Consider the following 21656-nt stretch of genomic DNA (forward strand, 5'->3'; position numbering starts at 1 on the left):
TCATTTTAGGAAGAGTTTCTATTGTTTTGAAAACTAGCCTCATTTAGGTTTTTACTAAATTAGTTTTTTTTAACTAAAAGTATGTGTAGCAATCTGAATTCTTGAGTAATGAAATATCAACTATTCATGTATTATTTATTATTTATTTATCAGAATATCATGCAGCTTGTGAACGACTCTTTAGTGCTGTAACCGGGCGAACGAGACGAGAGACGTTCAGATCCATTTGCAAGCTTTATTAGACAGAGACGTAGTCAATAACACAGGCAGGGTCGAAACACCAGCAAACAGGTAAGGCACGGGCAAGACACAAGAGTATTCCAAAGACAGACATTATAAGACTCCGGCGAACAATATCCAACAGGGCAAGGCAAAGAGAGATAATCCAGGTACGCAACAATAGTCCAGGCAGGGGCAGACAGAGTCCGAACGATAAAACAATAGATAATCCAAGGTATACCGGCAGGAATCAGGAAATAGCAAGACTAGACTAGACTATAAAAACACGAAATGGCTCCGTAAAGCAGCTATCACTAGGAGAGTGATAAACGCAGAACAATACTCTGCGATTAGAGAAGGATTTGAGTGGTTGTTGTATAGTGTGTGTGTGTGATTGGCTGCAGGTGAGTCTAATCAGTACAATGGAGCATGGGAAATGTAGTCCAGGGTGACGTGCAACAGTCTGTGTGGTGTGAGGGTCAATGTAATCAGAAGGTGACCTCTGGTGGCGAGCAGACGGAAGACCACGGACCGGATTCGTGTGCAGGTAACTATTTATATAATTTGAGTATCAATATCAATGGCCTAATTTGAATGAAAGGCTAGAAATGCTCCTGATGCTACTGTATCTTCTAAGTTGTTATGGCAGGTGGTTATATATTTCCAACTTTCATTTTAATATTCTAATCTTCTATGCAAAAAAATTTATACAGTATTAAAATTGTAAGAGAAAGAGTCCTTTGTGCTTAAATTTTTGCAATATGGACCCATTCTTCATTGTGCTAAATAGGGTTAAGGATTGATATTGGCTTCCTGTGTGTTTGTGTTATTGCTTATATGTTATTATCATATTCACCATCTCTTCCCCCTAAATACTCCTCAAACACCCACAGCCCATGTGGACATGCAAGCCCCTCTGGATAATATGTTCTGGAATGTATTCTGTACTTTGTAAAAGGAAATGGAGGACGTATAAACCACATCAAGCTACAAAAGCTCTCCTTCATCTCAACTTATTCTTCACGCTTTATCTAAACTACAGAGAAGTGGTATGCATGTCCTTTTCTTGCTAATGTACCAGCAAACTCTTAACTGCAGCAACTGACCGGGAATCAGTGAGAGACAGAAAACCAGCAAAAGGGAAAACCAATGAACCATAAAGGCTGGAAGAACGCTCTGTCAAGGTGGAATGAGAGTGTCAACAAAGCGCATTCATGGCTTCCGTGTGAATAGGAGCTGGTAATTAACAGAGTTGCTGGTACCCTTACTGTAATGGTTCAGTGGCAGGCAGAGGGAGAGAGGAAGTTCAATCACATTGCTAGCACAATAATAGCCTTCCTCAAGATCACAATCACAGAAACACCACCAAGCTAGTAACAAAAATAAAATGGATTATTGGATTTTTTTTGCACAAATTTGTAGAAGTGCATGAGTGCACAAGATCTATCAGATGAAATAAGAACCAAGTGATGACCTTTTGCTTCCTGTAGGCAAGATTTTAGTTAAAGTTCAGATTGAAGAAAGCATGAAGATGTCAAAGGCTATGTAAGAATGGAATACTTGAAGACTGATTACTAAATACAGTCAGTAAAAACAATATGCTTTGTTCATCAGTAAAAAGAAGTATAAAAAACTGCATACCCAAAAAGCTCCAGCTAACAGACTTTTATTAGAATGAGCATTCTGAGCATGCTGCACTTCCTCATACTTTAAATATAGCCTATACAAATATGTGGCATCTTAAATAGCTTGTCACATTATTATCCCACAGCAATGGTTCTTAAACTGGTGACCGTGAAGGATTTCAAGCGGTCCACTAACGTTATGATTTTAGGAAGTGTTTCTGTTGTCTCACTTCATTTATGTAACTGACAATAATACATCAGGTATATACAGTAGCCTATATCTTTGGTGCTACTTCTTAACTAGAAAACAGGTCGCTCATTTAGGTTTTAGTAACTAGCTAAAGTTTCCTAGCTAAAAATATATGTAGCAATCACAGTTATGCGTCAAAGTGTTGAAATCTTGGGTAATGAAAAGCCAATGTATTTATTTATTCATTTGAAGCAAACTAGCAGTCCAGCTAAATTAATTCAAATTTCTAAAACATCAACATCAGTGGCTCAAGACAGGACTGGATACTGAAAAAGACCCTATGAAATTTTTATTCTTATCATTACATAACAACATTTTTAAAAAGTGAAAATTATTTTCAAAATTGTTTATTATTTAAAGATTATATAATGAAAACAGTTTTTAAAAAATCCTTAAAACCAGTTGCTAAAGTCATTGCAAAAAATGGCTCAGAAAAGAGAAGTTAGTTCTGAGAAATATTTCATACAATTTGATATTTTGTGTGATTTGTGTGTCTAAAAACCTTCTGTAGACAGTGAGCTGTATTAATACAGCATGTAGTCACATGTAATTGTGGAAAGGCAAGGAGTCATATTTAGTCTTAGATAAGCAAAATGGCTTTGTGTGTGTTTTGGTGTAAATGTATTATATGATCAGCAGATAGCTCTTATCAGCTGCTGGAAATTCATTGCGAGACCACCAGGGTATGAACAGTAACGTGTTGTGACAGAGGCTTTATAAACACAGCCGGCAGAAAAGAGGGCACATCAGGAAGATCTCTGAACATGTGCTGGTACCATTACACTAATTCAGTGGCATCATTTTTTTTTTCTGCACCTTGGTTTTAGCTAGAAAGCATTCCATTTCCAAGACATTGAAATCACTTTAAACTTTCAGGGCAACCAACATCAACATTTGTCTTGATAAACATTGCTCATCTAGTTTATGAATGTACTGTTCATTATAAACAAATATATATATATATATATGATAATTCATTTTTTATTCATTGTTAGCTCATGGTACCTAAATCACAAGGATAAGGATAATTTTTTGGGGTCTTTATTTATCTTTTATTTAAAGCAAAAATTTGAATACAAAATTAATTTAAGACAATGTACTCATGTGTTTGCTTCTTCATTGGATTTTGATAAATTTAGCATTAGACCTTACATTAGATCGCAATCAAAAGTTATTACACTCGATGGTGAGTCTGGAGTAAAAGTGTCATAAATTACCATGGTCTTAGAAAATGATTTATAATAAAGCAATAAGCTCCAAAAATGTTGATTTACAAATCACTCTAAACAGTGGCATTTATAAAACTGTTACTACCTGGCAAGGTCTCATCAAATAAACACAGCAACAAAAATGTAATAATTTATTGATAACAAAGAATTATTCTTCTACTAAGAAATGTAGTTCTTTAGCAATGTTTAAAAATTTTTAAATAAAACACAAACAAACTTCATTTTGTCCAGAGCCCAACGTTTTATACATTTAAAAATATATTATTAATCTTTTTGTTTTAGGGGTCATTTTATATGCCAAATAACAAATAATATAACTGATTCATATATTAACTGATTCGCTAATCAATGAATTACACACTTAAAAATAAAGGGGCTTAAAAGGTTCTTCAAAGCAATGCCATAGAAGAACCATTCAGTCAAAGGTTCTTTAAAGAACCATCTCTTTCTTACCTTTTTATAATGTGAAGAACCTTCTTTCGCCACAAAGAACCTTTTGTGTAACAGCAAGGTTCTTCATATGTTAAAGGTTCTTTATGGAATCATTTAGACAAAAAAGGTTCTTATTTTTAAGAGCGTATTTGGTGTATCTTATGGTTAAGGTCACAGTTATAAAAACTTAGGACATAAAAGAGACTTTTCCACTGACTCTGAAAAACATCAGAAGATGTCCAAACAGAACAGTACCAAACAGAGATACCCTTTACAATACCCTTTAGTGATCAGTATCCAAAAAATAAAAGAGCTCTGAAATTCTATAAACACCTAAAATGACTGCCCTGCAGTGTGAGGAGCAAAACTCGGTGCTCTTTCACAGCTGGTGCTGAAACTCCATCCAAACCAACACCCAACCAAAATATAAAAATACAAAATTACAGTACATTGCCTTTTGGAAAGAAAGCCACAAAAGAAAATGAAACTCTATTTACAACTGAAAAGTGATTACAAACCAGAATACCTGAGCTGTGTGAAAAAGCATAAAGTGAGAAAGACATTAACCAAATACAGACTGAGTGATGATTGTCTAGAAAAGTGAAAAGTGAGAAAAAGTGGAAAAAAGAAAAGAAAAGAGAGGACGGCACAGAGATGGCAGCCGCCAGGGCAGAGGCTGTTTTCTGTGCTTTCTGTGCCTGTGGAAACTGAATTTCCTGCTGCACTGTGACCACTATCGATCCATGCAACAAATCCACCAAATTATATTTCTCAACCAAATCCAGAAAAATTAAGATATATTTTGGGAGAAAACTCCAGCAGTAAAATATAGCACCCTGCCATAAACACAAAGAGTCAGCCAGTGGACAAAACTAGAGTCAGAAATATTGTTACATCTTAACATGTCTGAAAATGTACATTTATTTATTTACATTGTGTTATTTCTTATTGTTTATAAAAAAAAAGTATTTATGCATTCATATACATTTATTAATTTGTTTTCGTTTATGTAATGATTATACAATCATTAAAATACTGTACAAGGCAAGCCGATAAAGCTCATTTAAATTGAAAATTGAATTGAGAGGGAGGGACAGCGAGCTTTTGCAATTTGTGAACATAGATAAAAAAAGATTACAAGGGAGTGGAAAGACTGATCATCAGAATGGGGGAGTCAGATGGCATCAAATACAGGCCTTTTTTTTATGTTACAGACCACTACAATTGGAAAAGCTAAAAACGGGCTTTGGGAACCAAAACATTTACCTGGTGTAGACCTGAAGCAGGATCCCTGAAAATATACAGCTTACAATTACAGTTAAGAGTTGTCCATATTAAGATAAATATAAATATTTTGGATACTGTAATGCATTACGAGCCAATTAGCAAGCTGCTATCATGCAGAACTGAATAGCTTTCAGTAGAACACCGCTGGTACAGTACGTCAATTTGTTTCTATGATATTCTGCTGCTCTCTGCTGGACGGTCTGTGGTCTACAGTAGATTGACGCAATTCCATTTCGGTTTTGAATCAAATTTAAAGGTGGGTTGATTTAGTAATAATAATAATAATATGAAAACTGATATATTTTTTTACAATATATACAGTTGTCTTTAATTAATGCCACTTTTGTTCTTTATTTTTAATGTAATTTCTGATTTCTGTTAGGGTGAGACAGATGGAAGAAATATGGACCTAGATGCAGCTCTTAGCAGTTTAATAACAAAAATGATGAAGAAACATATCTGCTTAAAAATGGGTAAAACAAGAAGTGAGGACACTAAAGGGCATATATACACAGAATAATGAGGAATTCAACAAGAAACAGGTGTACAACAATCAGTAACTATGGATACTAGTGAACAGAACATGAAAGGGATAGGAAACATTAAAACAAGGAATACAAACTAAAAGTATATGAAAGCTAGCCAAACCAAATGGTCACAAGGCTCTGGGTCCTTTGACCATGGTTTGATTACTGTACAAGCTCCAAGCCAGAAGACTATGGCCATTCTGGTGGTGCTGGAGGGCTAAGGAGAGCTGGCGACTCAGCCCAATGGGCAGAGCTAGTGAAAGGGGCAGAGCCAGGAGCCAGGTGGAGACAGCAGCGAAGAAGATTGGAGGCTAGGTGGGACCAGTGGCAACAGAGGAGGAGCTTGGAAGCTGGGTGGGACCAGATGAGAAGGAGGAGAATGGCTACTGGAAGAAACCAGTGGAGGGGGAGTGCTTGGGAATTTATGGACTGGCAAGTAAATGAATCCTGACAGGATCAGCAAAGGCAAACACGCCTCAGAGGTGGGAGCATGAGTGGGACTCCACTCCAGGAAGTCTAACTTAAACAATATTCCCTCCAGGACAGACACAGTTCGAAATAAATAGGGCTACATGCTCTAGCTCTGGGACAACCTTCTCCATCAGTGGAGGGTCCATGGAGGGCATAGGCTCTGGCTATTGCAAAATCACTTGTATTAGTCATTGATTTAATACAGATTAGATTTAATAGATTTAATTAACATTAGATTTAATATTAAATCTTGTAAAGACCACCAACTGAACAGATATTATATTGTTAGCAGTGTTTTGTGAACATATAAAATGAGGGAGTAAATGTTTATATTGCTTGTCATTATATTATGTTTTTGGAAAATATAAACATATTTTTTAAAATTCAACCAGTTGCACTGAAACTGTCACAATCAGAGTTAGTTTCGGTTTTGTTTTCATGGACTGTTAGTTTGTAATCCTTATTTTCATGTGATCAGAACACAAGAAGCAGGAAGGAAACATTTGTTTGTTTCCATAGTTGTTGATTCTGTTGTGATCTATTTCTTGTTGGGTTCTTCATTATCCTGCAGATATATGCCCTTACTTTCCTCTTTGTTTGGTGATGTCTTTACATATTGAAGCTGTTATGTTAAATTTTCAGCCAGTTTGGAATATCTGCAAGCTCTGATCCACCCGATTAGGACCAGATCTCTGTGTCTGATCAGATCCCCCTGACTGTGGAAGTGCCCATTCCCCACATTCCAGGGCCTGTCCATCCAGAGGACGGCCCAGCACAAACACTTATGGATTCAGATTCGATTTGGCAAAGACAATGCCAAACAAAGACTAAACTAAGGGCATATATATACACACGATAATGAGGAACTCAACAAAAAACAGGTGCACAACATAATCAATAATAACTGTAACAGTTGAAAACAAAGTAGTGTTTGGAACACTAGAAACAGAAAGGAAACACATGAAAACAACAAATACAAACTAATAGTCCATAAAAACGAAACCAAAACTAAATCTGATTGTGACATTTTCAGTGCAGCTGGTTAAAATTTTTAAAATATATTTATTTTTTTTCAAATACATAATATAATGACAAGCAATATACATATTTACCCCCTCTTTAAATGTTTATATGTAAATCAAAACTAATACAAGTGATTTTGCAATACTAATTTTATCCATAATATTGAATTTTCATTGTTCAATTATACTTGAATTATAACCTGTTTTGTATAAATGTAGGTATTTGAATCACTACTAACAAGTCAGATAAACAAATATTTTAAGAAAAAAAACAACAACAACAACAACTATTTGTTGCATTTGTTGCATGTTAACTGCGTGATTTGAATGAAACCCTTTTGTAATTAATGTTGAAAATGTGCAGATGTCATCAATCAGGTGTGCTGTAAAACACCAGCTGCTGAAGAAGTTGTGCCTTCTCAAGCTCCAACATGGAAATCTGTTGATTCTGCTGATTCACTTCCTGAATATGAAATCCACACAGTGCTTGTTATGTTGATAATAAATAGGACTGTGCAACAGAAACAAAAACAATAAGAATACTATTATTATTATTACTGATCATCACCTTGCCCAATGTGGCATTGCTCCACCGGAGGTCCCAGTCCGATCCTCCACTCTCCTCTAGGGCCAGATTGTTCCAGACACAGGAGTCACTCATCAGATTACCCAGACTGCCATTCACACGCTGCATACAAGACCGCATAGCGCAGGACCACCTGCCCTGTAAGGTACAGGTAAGTAACAAATTTCTTAGGACAAAAATGTAAAAGAAACAAATAAAATAAAAGTACAGATAGGAAAGCCAATGTTTCACCAGCTGAGCCAATGAGACATGTAAATAACAGTGCAACATATTGAACAAACTGTACCTCCATTCCTCATATCCTCATTTTGAAAAGTCTGTATAAGTACACCAAGTTTACTTAATCCTGCTTTTGTAGACCAACCTTTCTGCAGACTTTAGCTACAAGCTACATTTACCTTAATCAAACACACGTGACCAAGCTAACCAAGGACTTCAGGATCAAAAGGGATAGTTCACTCAAAAATGAAAATTCTGTCATTAATTACTCATCCTCATGTCATTCCAAACCTAAGACCTTCGTTTAACTTTGTAACAAATCCAAGGGCTTTCTGACCCTGTATAGACAGCAACGCAACTTAAATGTTCAAGGCCTAGAAAGGTAGTAAGGACATCATTAAAATAGTCCATGTGATATCAGAGGTTCAACTGTAATGTTATGAAGCTATGAGAATACCACGACGCATTCGCGTGGTGTTGCTGATGCAGGATCCAGTGTTTTGATGTAGAACCAGGATGCGCTCTGCCTTGTTTTCAATCAGAGGAAAGCACACGCATGCGTCGTGGTGCTGTTGTGAACGCTCGGCGGAGAGTGACACGGAAGAGAAGAAATTGTTGAACAGTCGTTATTTTTGTTTTCTTTTTGCACAAATATATTCTTGTAGCTACTAGGTTCATAACATGGACTATATGATCAATGTCCTTACTACGCTTCTGGGCCTTCAGTTCTGTTGCGGTCTATGCAGGGTCAGAAAGCACTCTGATTTCATCAAAAATATCTTCATTTGTGTACCAGAGATGAACTTACAGAAGATCTTACGGGTTTGGAACAACATGAGAGTGAGTAATTAATGACAGAACTATTCTTTTTAGGTTTGGCATTTAACTGTATAGTTGACCCAAAAACGAAAATTCTGTCATCATTTACTCACCCTCAAGTTGTTCCAAGTTTCTTTCTTCTGGTGAACACAAAGAAAATATTTTGAAGAATGTTGGTGTCACAGTACAGAAGGAGACCAAGGACGGAGAGGTAAAGTAAACAGGGTTCTTTATTGAACAGGGGCTGAGAGAAGAGATGGAGAGCAAACAGGTTAGAGCAACAGTCTATAGAATGGAAGGGATCTAGCTCATGTGATGACGGGTTCCTTCTAGGATCGGGCTGAAGAGGATGGCACAGAGACAGGTAGGTTTCAGGTCGGAGTCCGGGTTCGTGAGTCAGGTAAGGAGTAGCGTAGTGAACTCAAGACCAGACCAAGTGTGACTGCAGTGACTGAGTATTTGAGCTAGTGTTGATGAGGTGGTGACAGGTGCGGCTGATTAGTACTCCGGTGATTGTGAATGGGTGTGTGAGCTGATTGGGCCTGACGATGCTGGACTATCCCTGACAGTTGGTAGGCACTGACTTTCATTTTTTCACACTATGGAAGTCAATAGGCACCAGCAACTGTTTGGTTACCAACATTCTTTTGTGTTCAGCCGAAGAAAGAAATGTATACAGGTTTGGAACAACTTGATGGTGAGTAAATGAATTTTACCATTTTTGGCTCATGTATAACTTGTTTTCACATGCGTACAACAAGGAATTTCAGAAATAATTGTGATACCTGTGCTACCAAGTTGGGATGATCCTCTGACAAACAGATGAAGGATCAGGTCTCTGGTCGATGTCATTATGACACCATTATTTTGGTAAAATACATTTTTCTTCATTGATAGTATGTTAATAAAGTTTCTTAAGCAAAATTGCACAAAAAAAATCCTTATTTCATAGTAGATATCAATTACGCTGGTTATATTTTTTGGCGGGCTCTGGCACTAACCTGTTTTAACATTGGTTGTAGGCCAGTGGTTTTCATTCCTGGTTTAGGCATCTATAGTACTGTACATTTTGTATGTGTACCTTATTTAACAACCCTGATTAGATCATCAGCTCATTGAAAGATGAAAAGTTTTGAATTAAGTTCAAATGTGCAGGTATTGAATTGAAGTCTGCAGGAACAGGCCTCCTTATACTTCAGTTGTATACCCTTGCTTTTATGTGACAGCAGCATTACTCAGGTGTGATTTGTGAAGGTACATACCTCTCCATCCAAGTCTCCTGTGCTGAAACTAACTTGCCTTTGTAAATTCAGCTTCAGGCGATTCTGGTACCACAGCTGTGTTTGTTCCACAACCTGCAGTCCAGCCCACAGGATGTCTTTTTGTCTTTCCAGATCTCTACGTCTCTTTAGCTAAAAGAAACATTAATTTATCATAAACATTGAAACCCCAAACTACATAATAACACATTAAAAATGTCAGAATTAAGCATTACGGCTGAAGCATATAGTGAAAGACAGATTAATCAGATGATATTTGTCCATTTTGAGATTACTGGCATTAGTCGATAACCTGTTTGGCCGATTAACAGAAGTGTTGCTCCCCCTACAGAAATTGCGCAAGTAACTATTGTGTAAAACAAATGTTTTGATAAGAAAAAAAATCTTATTTGCGTCTCATTTACTATGCTATTGGATATCAGCCACCCAAAATGCCTTGGCAATCATTGCATGATCCCAAATGAAGCACTATATACTATGTACTCATCCGAGCAGTGTATGAATTACATTACTGTGCAAAAGTCTTAGGCCATTATTATTTTCACCAACAACAACAAGAAAAAAACGTTTTAAGCCAGTTATTTCTATCTTTTGCTGTAGTGTGTCAGTGGAAAATATCAGTTTACATTTCCAAACATTCTGTTTGCACAAGGAGTCTTACAACAGCCAGTGCTCCACACAGCGATCTAATCTCATCACCATCCAGTTTGTCTGGAATGACATGAAGAAACAGAACAAACTGAGATATACTAAATCCAGAAGAACTTGAACTTTACACAAGTGTCTAAAACTTTTAACAGTACTGCAGTTTTGCAGGTAATTTTCTTAATGTGTCTTGGAGATGTTGCCACAGTTCTTCTTGATGTAATCTGTCTTAGTTTCTTCTGTTTCTTCATGTCATTCCAGATGGACTTGACAATGTCCGTAGGATCAGTGTGGAGCACACTAGCTGTTGTCATACTCCTTGTGCATAAAAAATCTCACTGGATTATTACAATTAATGGCAAAATGAATGTTTGGAAATGTAAACTGATATTTCCTACTGACACACTACAGCAAAAGATATAAATAACTGACTTAAAGCCTTTTTTGGTGAAAATAATAAGACTTTTGCACAGTAGTGTATATTATTTTGTCATTCATAATCAGAGTCTGATAGTCCTCCCTCCACTATGTAATTAATTGGGTGCGTAGAGAGTCCAAAGTTCCACACTTCATTTTTCAGTGCATCACCAGGGTATTTAAAGTGCACTTTTTTTCTTTTTCTTCGAAATTTCAGTGTTAGCACACTTCTTGCACTATTTATACTACAAAATGGCATCGAACACAAGTACGTGATTTGAGACTCACTTATTACTTTAGCAATGCCCTAGCAGCCAGAAGACCTCAGCAACCATCTAGCACAGTAGCTGTTGTCAGACTCCTTGTCAGGGGTGTGAAGTAACGAATTACAAATACTCACGTTACAGTAATTAAGTCGTTTTTTATCAGTAATTGTACTTTTTTGAGTAGTTTAAAAATTGTGTACTTTTACTTTTACTTGAGTACATTTTAAGTGATGTATCGGTACTTTTACTCTGCTATTTTCCTCCATTTGTGGTCGTTACCTGCTTATTTTTATTTTATTTTTATCCATCAACGTGATTGGATAGATAGTAATAGGTCTCGTGACTTTCGTCAAATCAAATTGTGCATAGAAAACTTTTTACCGCCAACTGTTTATCATGGCTGCTGGAAGCGCATTCTTCAAGTATCAATTCAGTCGCATCTTCCTCTAACTTAATATGTTAAGGTAAATTTGAGAGCATCTCCGTTTTATTCTCATTGATGATGTAATAAACTGTATCTCCTGGCATCAAAACCCAAGACTGAGTGTGGTTCCTAAAATGAGCAGCAGAGGACACCACAGTATTGCGTATGTAACAGAGTTATTTTGGTTATATTATTTTCACTCAAAATCCCCCCTTTTTCCTTTTAAATATAAATGTAATTTTGTTTCTTTAATATGACTGTATCTATTATTTTACTGTTACAAGTTAAGATGTATGATTTTCAAGATTTGTTCAAGGAAGTGCATTGTCACTTTAAGAGTATATACTTGTTCTCGCGCCCTGCGCGCTTTGCCCACTCAGTTCACTTCCTTCTGAGCCGAGAGAAGTTTGTCTCGTGGTTGGTCGAGGCATTAAACGGTGTTTACTTAAATGAAGAGAGTCACAAAATTCATGTTTTCAACATATTTCCCCATTTATGCAGAAAATAAAGACAGTGCCAAGCAATGAGAGGTCTGAAGTTTCTTTATTGAGTGACATCAACACAACGCAGAGTGGATTCCCTTACCTGGGACCCATTACAATGGTGCCGTGACCTTTTAAGGATCCATCTGAAGATCGACGCCTGTTCGTTCGCCGTGGGAAGCTGCAGTGACTGGTTTTAGGTATTTTTTTTCTCAAGGACTGAAGGACTATTTTATATGAAGGTGGACTATTTTTCTCAGAAGACACCACCAATTTGAATTCAGACTTTCAACCAATTAATTTGTTGATTAGCAAATTAACAGACTGATTACTGTTATCAATTTATGCTGTTCAGAACAATTTGTTTATTATACTAAAGTTGAAGTTAATTGATTTGTTACAGCGTGGAAATATGGCAGAGGGTGTTAGTAGCTTTACTGATGAGGTGAATAACAATGTGATACTTGACCAAAGTAACCGATTTGGTAGGGGAAGGGGTCTTTTCAGTATACCTTCTGAACCTAGGACACCAGGGTCTATTACCAGGGCTTTTGATACACCCGTTCTGACTTCTACAAGCTATGTAGATCGCGCCATGGCAAATCCCGCTAACCAAAACCCAGATTTGGTTTCACTCATCAATGAAATAGCTGAAAAATTGGGCCAGTCCATTACTGCTCAACTACGATCAGATAGAAGTACACATAGCAATAATTCTGAACAGCCAGCTAAGATGACACTGTCTAATGTCAAACTAGTGATGCAGTCAGATGTAAAAGAACCACCAATATTTAGGGGTGATGGTTCTGACAGACTCACTGTACAAGAGTGGGAAAATCTCATGTCTCTGTATCTAAGAAAACGTGCTATTCCAATTCATGAGCAGTCACAAGAAATCCTGGATAGGCTTATGGGGAAAGCAGGTGATGTAGTGAGAATTAAACTTCGTAATTACACATCTGTTGATCACTGCAAAAATCCACAATTGATTTTTGACATTTTAAAACAGCATTTCAGCACAATCACCTACTCTAGTATGCCCCTAGCCGATTTTTACAATACTTTGCCGATGCCATCTGAAGATGCAATGGAGTATTGGATCAGGCTGAACAAGACTATGGATGTTGCGAAGGAATGCTTAGAGAGACAAGGTCGGCGCATTTGTGATCCAAGTCATGAGATCAGTATGATGTTTATTAAGCATTGCCCAGATCAGTCTCTTTCAAATATCTTCAAATTCAAATCAGCAGAAAAATGGTCGGCCTGTGAGATACAAGAGAGGCTTGATGAACATATGCAAGAATGGAAAGCTCAAACGTACGCAAAGTCACACAATTTGTATACAGCAGAGCATAGGGTTTGCACTCAGACCCCAAATGTTATTGAGCTGCAAATGTTACTGCATCTAACCCTGCCTTGTCTGTTCCACCTTCTCCCTTAGCACAGTCTGGCAGTGACTCTGATTGCATCAAAAGCCTAGTCAGTCTGTTAGACCGTCTTGTCACTCAGCAGACCCAATTCCAAGCAAGCCCTCCTAATCAAGTTACAATGTTTCAGACTTACCGCAAACCATGCAGAGTTTGTAGATCCTTGGATCATTCAACAGTGTTTCATTGCAGACAGGAGAACAGATGTCTGAAGTGCTTAACTCCTGGTCATTGGAAAAAGGACTGCCCTCAGCGAGCTACTCATCGCCAACATCATTTGAACAGTGATGCTAGCGGACCATCTCACCAGTTAAACTAGATGGCCTCTGCCACCTAACGTGCCCATGTCACCTGGCAGCACAGTGATTGTTGAGCCGACCAAATCTATGCCTCGAGATATTCTGGTCGGTCACCTTGTCACACCACTCTGGGGTGATAGGTGGGTGCCTGTGACAGTTGTAAATCCAACAAACAAAATGATCACATTGAAAAGAAACTCCAAACTGGCTGATGTGTCTCCATGTATTGCGTCTGAAGATTTTGAGATTTTTCAGGGTCTGCATATTACTCCAGTTGAAAACAAGTCAAATGTCTCATGTAATTCCTTTCCTGTTAATCAAATTGACAAAAGTCTGCTGAAACTGGGCCTTGGTGACATTGACATTAATTGGAGTCAAATCAGTGATGATTGTAAATCTAAGTTAACCAAGTTACTAGCTGACTATCAAGACATCTTCTCCAAACACCCATTGGACTGTGGTGATGCCAAAGGATACGTGCACCATATACGGTTGACTGACGATCGACCCTTTCGCTTAGCTTATAGGCGAGTGCCTCCTGCCCACTATGAAAAATTAAGACAAGTTCTCAATGACATGGAAGAAAGAGGTATCATCAGAAAGTCTTCAAGTGAGTACGCATCACCATTAGTGATGGTGTGGAAGAAGGATGGTGGGTTGTGTATTTGCACAGACTTCAGGTGGTTAAATGCCAGAACCATAAAATATGCTCACCCCTTGCCGCACCAGGCTGACTGCCTTGCTGCGCTTGGAGGAAATTGCTTCTTCAGCACAATGGACCTCACGTCAGGGTTTTATAATATCCTAATGAATGAGGAGGACAAGAAATATACGGCTTTCACAACACCTTTAGGCCTTCATGAATACAACCGTATGCCACAAGGGCTTTGTAATAGTCCAGCTTCCTTCATGAGAATGATGCTTGGAATCATCGGAGACATGAATTTTTCAAAGCTTTTGTGCTATCTTGACGATCTTCTGGTCTTTGCGCCATCAGAAAGCGAGGCTCTGTCCAGGCTGCACACAGTGTTTCAGAGGCTAAGGGAGAACAATCTGAAAATGTCCCCTAAAAATGCCATCTTCTTCAAAGACCAGTCAAATTCCTTGGCCATATCGTTGACAGTGGAGGTGTGTCTGTTGATGTGGTAAAAGTGGAGGTCATCACGAGGATAACAGCACAAGATCTGATGGACAATGATGGCTGCACACCGTCTGTCAAAAGAATAAAGTCTTTCCTTGGCATGGTATTTTATTACCAACATTTTATTCCCAACTGCTCATCAATCTCTAAACCTCTTTTCAGTCTTACAGCTGGACAGAAAAGAAGAGGAAAGTTGTCCAAGAATGGGAAATTTCAGGGCACTTACCGTAAACTTGCCCCTTCAGATTGGACAACAGAGTGTCAGGTCGCTTTTGACCAACTCAAGGCTGCCTTACTGGAAAGTGTCATGCTTGCTCATCCTGATTTCGATGAGCCCTTCATTCTTTCCGTTGATGCCTCATTGGACGGCTTAGGGGCTGTATTGTCGCAAGTGCCCAAAGGGGAACTCCGTGCCAGACCGATTGCTTTCGCAAGCAAGACCCTCAGTGCATCACAGCGCAAATATCCAGCTCACAGACTGGAATTTATGGCTGTAAAGTGGAGTGTATGTGAGAAGTTTAGCCATTGGCTAAAAGGCCACAAATTCACCATCTGGACCGATAATAACCCTCTCACTTACCTCCTAACTAAGCCCAAACTTGATGCATATGAGTTGAGATGGGTTTCGAAACTTGCATCATACACGTTCGACCTAAAACATTTGCCCGGAAAGGCAAATGTGGTAGCAGACGCTTTGAGCCGTGACCCCTTTGTTAAGGTGATTGGGCAGAGACTGTTGAATGAACCGTATTCTTCGTTAATGCGGGAGGCCAGTGGAGCGAGCGAAGACTGTGTTCACGATGTTTTCAGGCTCAGTAGCCAAGTTCAGTTCAATCAGCCCATGAGGAGTTTTTCACAAGGAGCAGGCTTTGACATGGATGAAATCAGAGCTCTTTGTCAGTCTCACTGCAGTTGGACAGATGGAGCAGAGTCCAGAGCCCTTCATTTAGTCCACCATGTTCAGAAGATTTCAGGTTGCCAGGAAACTTTACCAGTGTTCTCTGCCCAGGAGCTTAGACAAAGCCAACAGGAAGACCCAACAATAGCCAAAGTGTTGTCATTTCTGACTAAACAGAGACGTCCATCGAGAAGAGAAAGACATGGTGCCAGTGCGCAAGTGCTGAGACTATTAAAACAGTGGAATAAGCTGGAAGTTATGTGCTGCCTGGTAGCCTGAAAAACAAAGCTCTTTCTGGTATTCATGACCTTGCAGGCCATCAAGGGCAGGACCACACTCTCTCACTTGCGAGACAGCGTTTTTATTGGCCTGACATGGAAAAGAACATAAGAGAATATGTGAAATGCTGCCAAAGGTGTGTTTTTGCGAAGTCCCCAGAACCTTCTGCTCGTGCCCCTTTGGAGAACATTAAGAGCTTGGCCCCAATGGAGTTGGTGTGCATAGATTTCTGGTCGGCAGAAGATGGTAAACAGCATTCAGTGGATGTCCTCGTAGTTACTGATCATTTTACTAAACTCGCTCATGCATTCCCTTGCACCAATCAAACGGTGAAGCAAGTTGCAAGAAAACTTTGGGACGTGTTTTGTATCTACAGGTTCCCTGAAAGAATACACTCCGACCAGGGCACCAGTTTCGAGAGCAACCTCATAGCTGAGCTGCTGCGTCTAGCTGGTGTCGAAAAATCTCATACAACAGCCTACCATCCAATGGGCAATGGTGGCACTGAGCGTTTTAATAGAACATTGGGTGGCATGCTTCGATCACTCCCTTTGAAAGCAAAGCACCAATGACCACAGCAGATCCAAACCCTAACATTTGCCTACAACGCTACTGTTCACAAAACCACAGGCTACCCACCCTTCTTTCTCATGTTTGGACGCATACCCAGACTTCCAGTAGACATCTTGTTTAATCAGGTACTTGATAACCCTGATGTTGCTGATTATGATTCTTATGCCAAGTCATTACTGTCTTGTTTGAAACATGCTATGCAGATTGCTCAGAAGCATTCATCTGTTGAGCAGCAACATCAAGCTCAACAGTACAATAAGTGTGTTAAAGGCACTCTCTTGTCAGTGGGAGATCGGGTTTTGGTCGCAAATAAGTCAGAACGAGGAAAAAGGAAATTGGCTGATAAATGGGAGGACGGAGTGTTCACTGTTGTTGACATGAATCCAGACATCCATGTCTATAAGATAAAGAATGCAGCAGGCCACACAAAAGTTGTGCATAGGAATCTGTTGTTGGAGGTGAACTTTCTGCCGATGCCTGGCATTATTGAAGGGACAAGTCCCACTGAAACTGATCAGCGACTGACCTCTGCGGAGTCTGATCAGAACAATTATGGAGTAGATCAGGCAACAATGCCAAGTCAGCCTGACATACCAGACTTGTCCGATTCAAACATAGAGATGTCAACTCTTTTGTCCACTGATATTTCATCTCAGTCTTTCTCTGATTATTCGGATGAGCTTTTTGGACCAGCACTCAGTCCTGTGGCTGACACGACCCTACCCGGTGATCTGGCACCCTCCCTTCACTCAGATGTGGTAGACACAGTGAGAACAGACACCACACAATATCCTGGTGCAGCCGATGAATTGTCTATAGATAATAGACGTGAACAACAGTCAGATGAAATTGCACAAAACTTTCCTCCCTCATCAGACTTACTCTGCACTGATTCCTCTTCGCAAGCTGATGCACATGCTCTTACCGAGCTTGTTAAACCTCTTAAAACAAGAGTGGGAAGAATAGTTAAATCCGTAAACAGGTTGATTGAATCTATGGTGCAGATACCAGTTTTAATAGTTCAAGAGGTTTAAACTGAGAATTGATTTCAGAATTTTTTGAGATTTGAAGTGGCGACGGTGTTTATGATAAATGTTAAGTTTAATAGGGCCAAGTGCTGTGTGGCGTATTAGGCGTCACATTAACTTAAGGGGAATATGAGACTTGATCAACCTCCTATTTTCCTAAACCTTGAAATTGAGGTAACTCCTATGTTGGTTGCGTGGATTAGATTTACGTTTCACTTGTGCCAGTAGAGTGTGTTAATTGAAAATGTCTTTGACACATTGAAGGATTTTGATGAAAATAAGGAGGGGTGAATGTAACCGAGTTATTTTGGTTATATTATTTTCACTCAAAATCCCCCCTTTTTCCTATTAAATATAAATGTAATTTTGTTTCTTTAATATGACTGTATCTATTATTTTACTGTTACAAGTTAAGATGTATGATTTTCAAGATTTGTTCAAGGAAGTGCATTGTCACTTTAAGAGTATATACTTGTTCTCGCGCCCTGCGTGCTTTGCCCGCTCAGTTCACTTCCTTCTGAGCCGAGAGAAGTTAGTCTCGTGGTTCGTCGAGGCATTAAACGGTAATATTACTTACATTTGATGATATATTATGAATTGAAGCTGTTCCTTGCTTTGTTAAACATACCTTGTATGTGGGATTATGAAATCGTATTTGTGAATGATTGTAATTGTGACTGTTTGCGATTGTGAGTGAGATTAGCATATATTAGCCTGCTATATTTACTCTCCGTTTGCCAACAGGTGTTTACTTAAATGAAGAGAGTCACAAAATTCATGTTTTCAACATATTTCCCCATTTATGCAGGTATGTTATAGTTTCATGTGCAATCTTTGTGATTAATTTCATGTTATGATTATCTGTTTTTGTTTTATGGTAGTTTATGCTAAACAGATTAACTCAATGTATTTGCATTTGTGAAATTGCCCGCTCAGTTCACTTCCTTCTGAGCCGAGAGAAGTTTGTCTCGTGGTTCGTCGAGGCATTAAACGGTGTTTACTTAAATGAAGAGAGTCACAAAATTCATGTTTTCAACATATTTCCCCATTTATGCAGAAAATAAAGACAGTGCCAAGCAATGAGAGGTCTGAAGTTTCTTTATTGAGTGACATCAACACAACGCAGAGTGGATTCCCTTACCTGGGACCCGATACAATGTACAATGTTAACTCCGGCAAGTATGGGGGTAGAATCGTTGCATAATTCCAAATAAATACATTATGATCCACAAATAAATGTAAAGAGATTAACAAAAATAAAATTTATTGATAAATAAATAGAATGAGATCCACAAATAAATCTTAGAGTTTCACAAACAAGAATTAAATTCACACAAAAAATAAAATGAGATTTGCAAATAAAAAACATTCACAGATATATTTTTATGTCACAAACGCAACTTTGCCTGGCATTCATTTGTGAATCGCGTCCTGTGCATTTGTAGATCGCTGCATGCATTTGCGGATAGCTCCCTGTGCATTTGTAAATCGTTGCACTTATTTGTGGATTTTGAGACATTTCAAGCGTCAAGAGGCAAACCAATCCACAAATGGATGGACTCCACCCCTCTTCTACTTAAGCCAATCAGATACTGGTCACGTGGCGCCGACCAATCGTAGCTGTTCTCGCGCCAACCAATCACGTTTTGCCTTACAATCAGTGTGGGACCAGGCACCAAACACGCTATTCTGGCTAATTAACCGCTTCAAAATGGACGATCAGGACAGTTTAAGACAGGTAAGTGGTGTTAAATTAACAACAATGAGCAAAAATTTAACATGGTTGTTGCTATGCTCATATTTATGGTGATGGCTAGGGGACCTGTTCGGTTCACTTAATTTTGTCGTGGCCAGAGATGCTATGTTGAGGGAACGACTTATTTTTCTCGTGGCCATGAGCTTAATGTGTAAACAAACCTGCATGACCATAGTAACCCGGGATTATCAGGGATGTATTTATTAATATTTTATTTTAAATTAAGAAATTATTATATTATATACAGAACGTTAATTAGGTAAAGCGATACAATGAATATAAAAATATAGCCCTAAGTCACATAATTTATTATTATTATTATTAGGCTATTATTATTTTAATAACTGGTTAGGCGTCCAGTTCTTTATGACAAATAAGATAATGTGAATTACAGAATGTACAACGTTTTTAAAATGTATCAATTGCGGTGTACAGCGTTTATTATGAGGGTAGAATCCACAGCTCAGTACTCACTACTCAATACTCAGGAGTACTTTTAAATAGGCTACTCTTTTACTGTTACTCAAGTAGTTTTTTTGGACAAGTACTTTTATTCTACTCGCACTACATTTTTTGGAAGGTAATGGTATTTTTACTTGAGTATATTTTTTCAGTACTCTTTCCACCACTGCTCTTTGTGCATACAAAATCTCACTGGATTATTACAATTATTGGCAAAAGGAATGTTTGGAAATGTAAACTTATATTTTCTACTGACACACTACAGCAAAAGATAGAAATAACTGACTTATAACCTTTTTTTGGTGAAAATAATAATGGCCTTTTGCACAGTTGTGTGTATATAAGATTATTTTGTCATTCATAATCGGAGACTGATAGTCCTCCCTCCACTATGTAATTAATGGCTGCGACAGTTGGGTGCATAGAGAGTCCAAAATTCCACACTTCATTTTTTCAGTGCATTACCAAGTATTTAAAATGCATTGAATAGTGCACATGTACGTGATTTGGGACTCACTTATTACTTTAGCAATGCCTTAGCAGCCAGAAGACCTCCAGCAACCATCTAGCACTTGCCTAGCAACAAATGACAAATGCCTTGGCAAGCATTTAAAGATAAATATTAAACCAAACTTTAAGATTTTTTTTTTTTTGAGGCATGTCCTCACAAATACTACTTTTTAAGTTTCATCACTATAGACAAATCTGTCCTGATCCAAATTGTCCCATCCCATGTGAGGAACATTTTCCTCCAAAATTACACACATTAGACAATCTCTTACCCAGTGGAAGCAGTGCAGTGCGTCAGGGCTGTAGAGGCTGTTCTGGAGAGGAACAATGAGGATGGTGTAATAGCCATCACATGCCATGTGTCCAAACGCTAGCACCAAACTCAAGACATAACACAAAATGAATAATCAGGACAGAGAAGGCAAGAAACAAAGAAATATGAAGCCTTGTGAGAATGCGCAAAAGAGGGAGGGACGGAGGGAAGGACGGATGGAAGGAATGCAAATAGATACTCAGGAAAATTTCTATAAAATCTGATGATGAAACAGCATCTGTAGTTATGATGGCTGCATTACTTATACTGCAAAACCAGACCTAGAAACATGCACCTAAAGATGATAACAGAGATAAGATTTTGGGATTGTAAGACATTATTCTCCTCAGCAAGCTGTCAATAAGAACCCTGAGCTGTCAGTTGAAACTGGAAACACCTGATTTCGTCTCTGCCATCATTCGGAGTTTTCTGTTCCAACATGTTAGGGAGTGTGTCTGAACCTGGACTAAAATAATAACAGGAGTGTAAACACTACTATTTGAAAATAAACCAATAATATTTCAGATGTAAAAGTAGCAGTGTTTACAGAAACTGAGCATGTGGGGCCATATTAATAAAGAAGCCAAATTTATAAAGAAATCCAACAACTGAAACTGTTGTTCATTTTACAATGGTTGCATAGGACTTGATACACACTGTAAAAAGTAATCATTGAATCTACTTAAGAAAAGTGAGTAAACATAACAGATTTTTACAAATTTGTTGAATTTACTTAATTACACTGTGTTATGTGAACTTTCAGGTGGATG

At 38.3% G+C, this 21656-nt stretch overlaps 1 protein-coding gene and 1 long non-coding RNA gene across 2 annotated transcripts; one reads left to right on the forward strand and one right to left on the reverse strand.

The window, feature by feature from the left end:
• Positions 1-7159: 7159 nt before the first annotated feature.
• Positions 7160-21537, reverse strand: LOC107601016 (suppressor APC domain-containing protein 1-like). Its single transcript, XM_016293036.1, has 4 exons — positions 20846-21537; positions 9949-10098; positions 7631-7786; positions 7160-7525 (listed from the first exon to the last, which is right to left on the reverse strand). Exons 1-4 carry the CDS (start codon positions 20930-20932, stop codon positions 7433-7435), a joined length of 486 nt encoding a protein of 161 aa, XP_016148522.1. The 5' UTR covers positions 20933-21537; the 3' UTR covers positions 7160-7432.
• On the forward strand, positions 18351-19067 carry LOC107601017 (uncharacterized). Its single transcript, XR_001610870.1, has 3 exons — positions 18351-18408; positions 18590-18653; positions 18903-19067. It is a non-coding gene; the product is annotated as an uncharacterized lncRNA (long non-coding RNA).
• Positions 21538-21656: the final 119 nt, after the last annotated feature.

The sequence above is a fragment of the Sinocyclocheilus grahami genome, unplaced genomic scaffold (assembly GCF_001515645.1).
Source record: "Sinocyclocheilus grahami isolate Dianchi unplaced genomic scaffold, SAMN03320097.WGS_v1.1 scaffold296.1, whole genome shotgun sequence".
Taxonomy (NCBI): domain Eukaryota; kingdom Metazoa; phylum Chordata; class Actinopteri; order Cypriniformes; family Cyprinidae; genus Sinocyclocheilus; species Sinocyclocheilus grahami.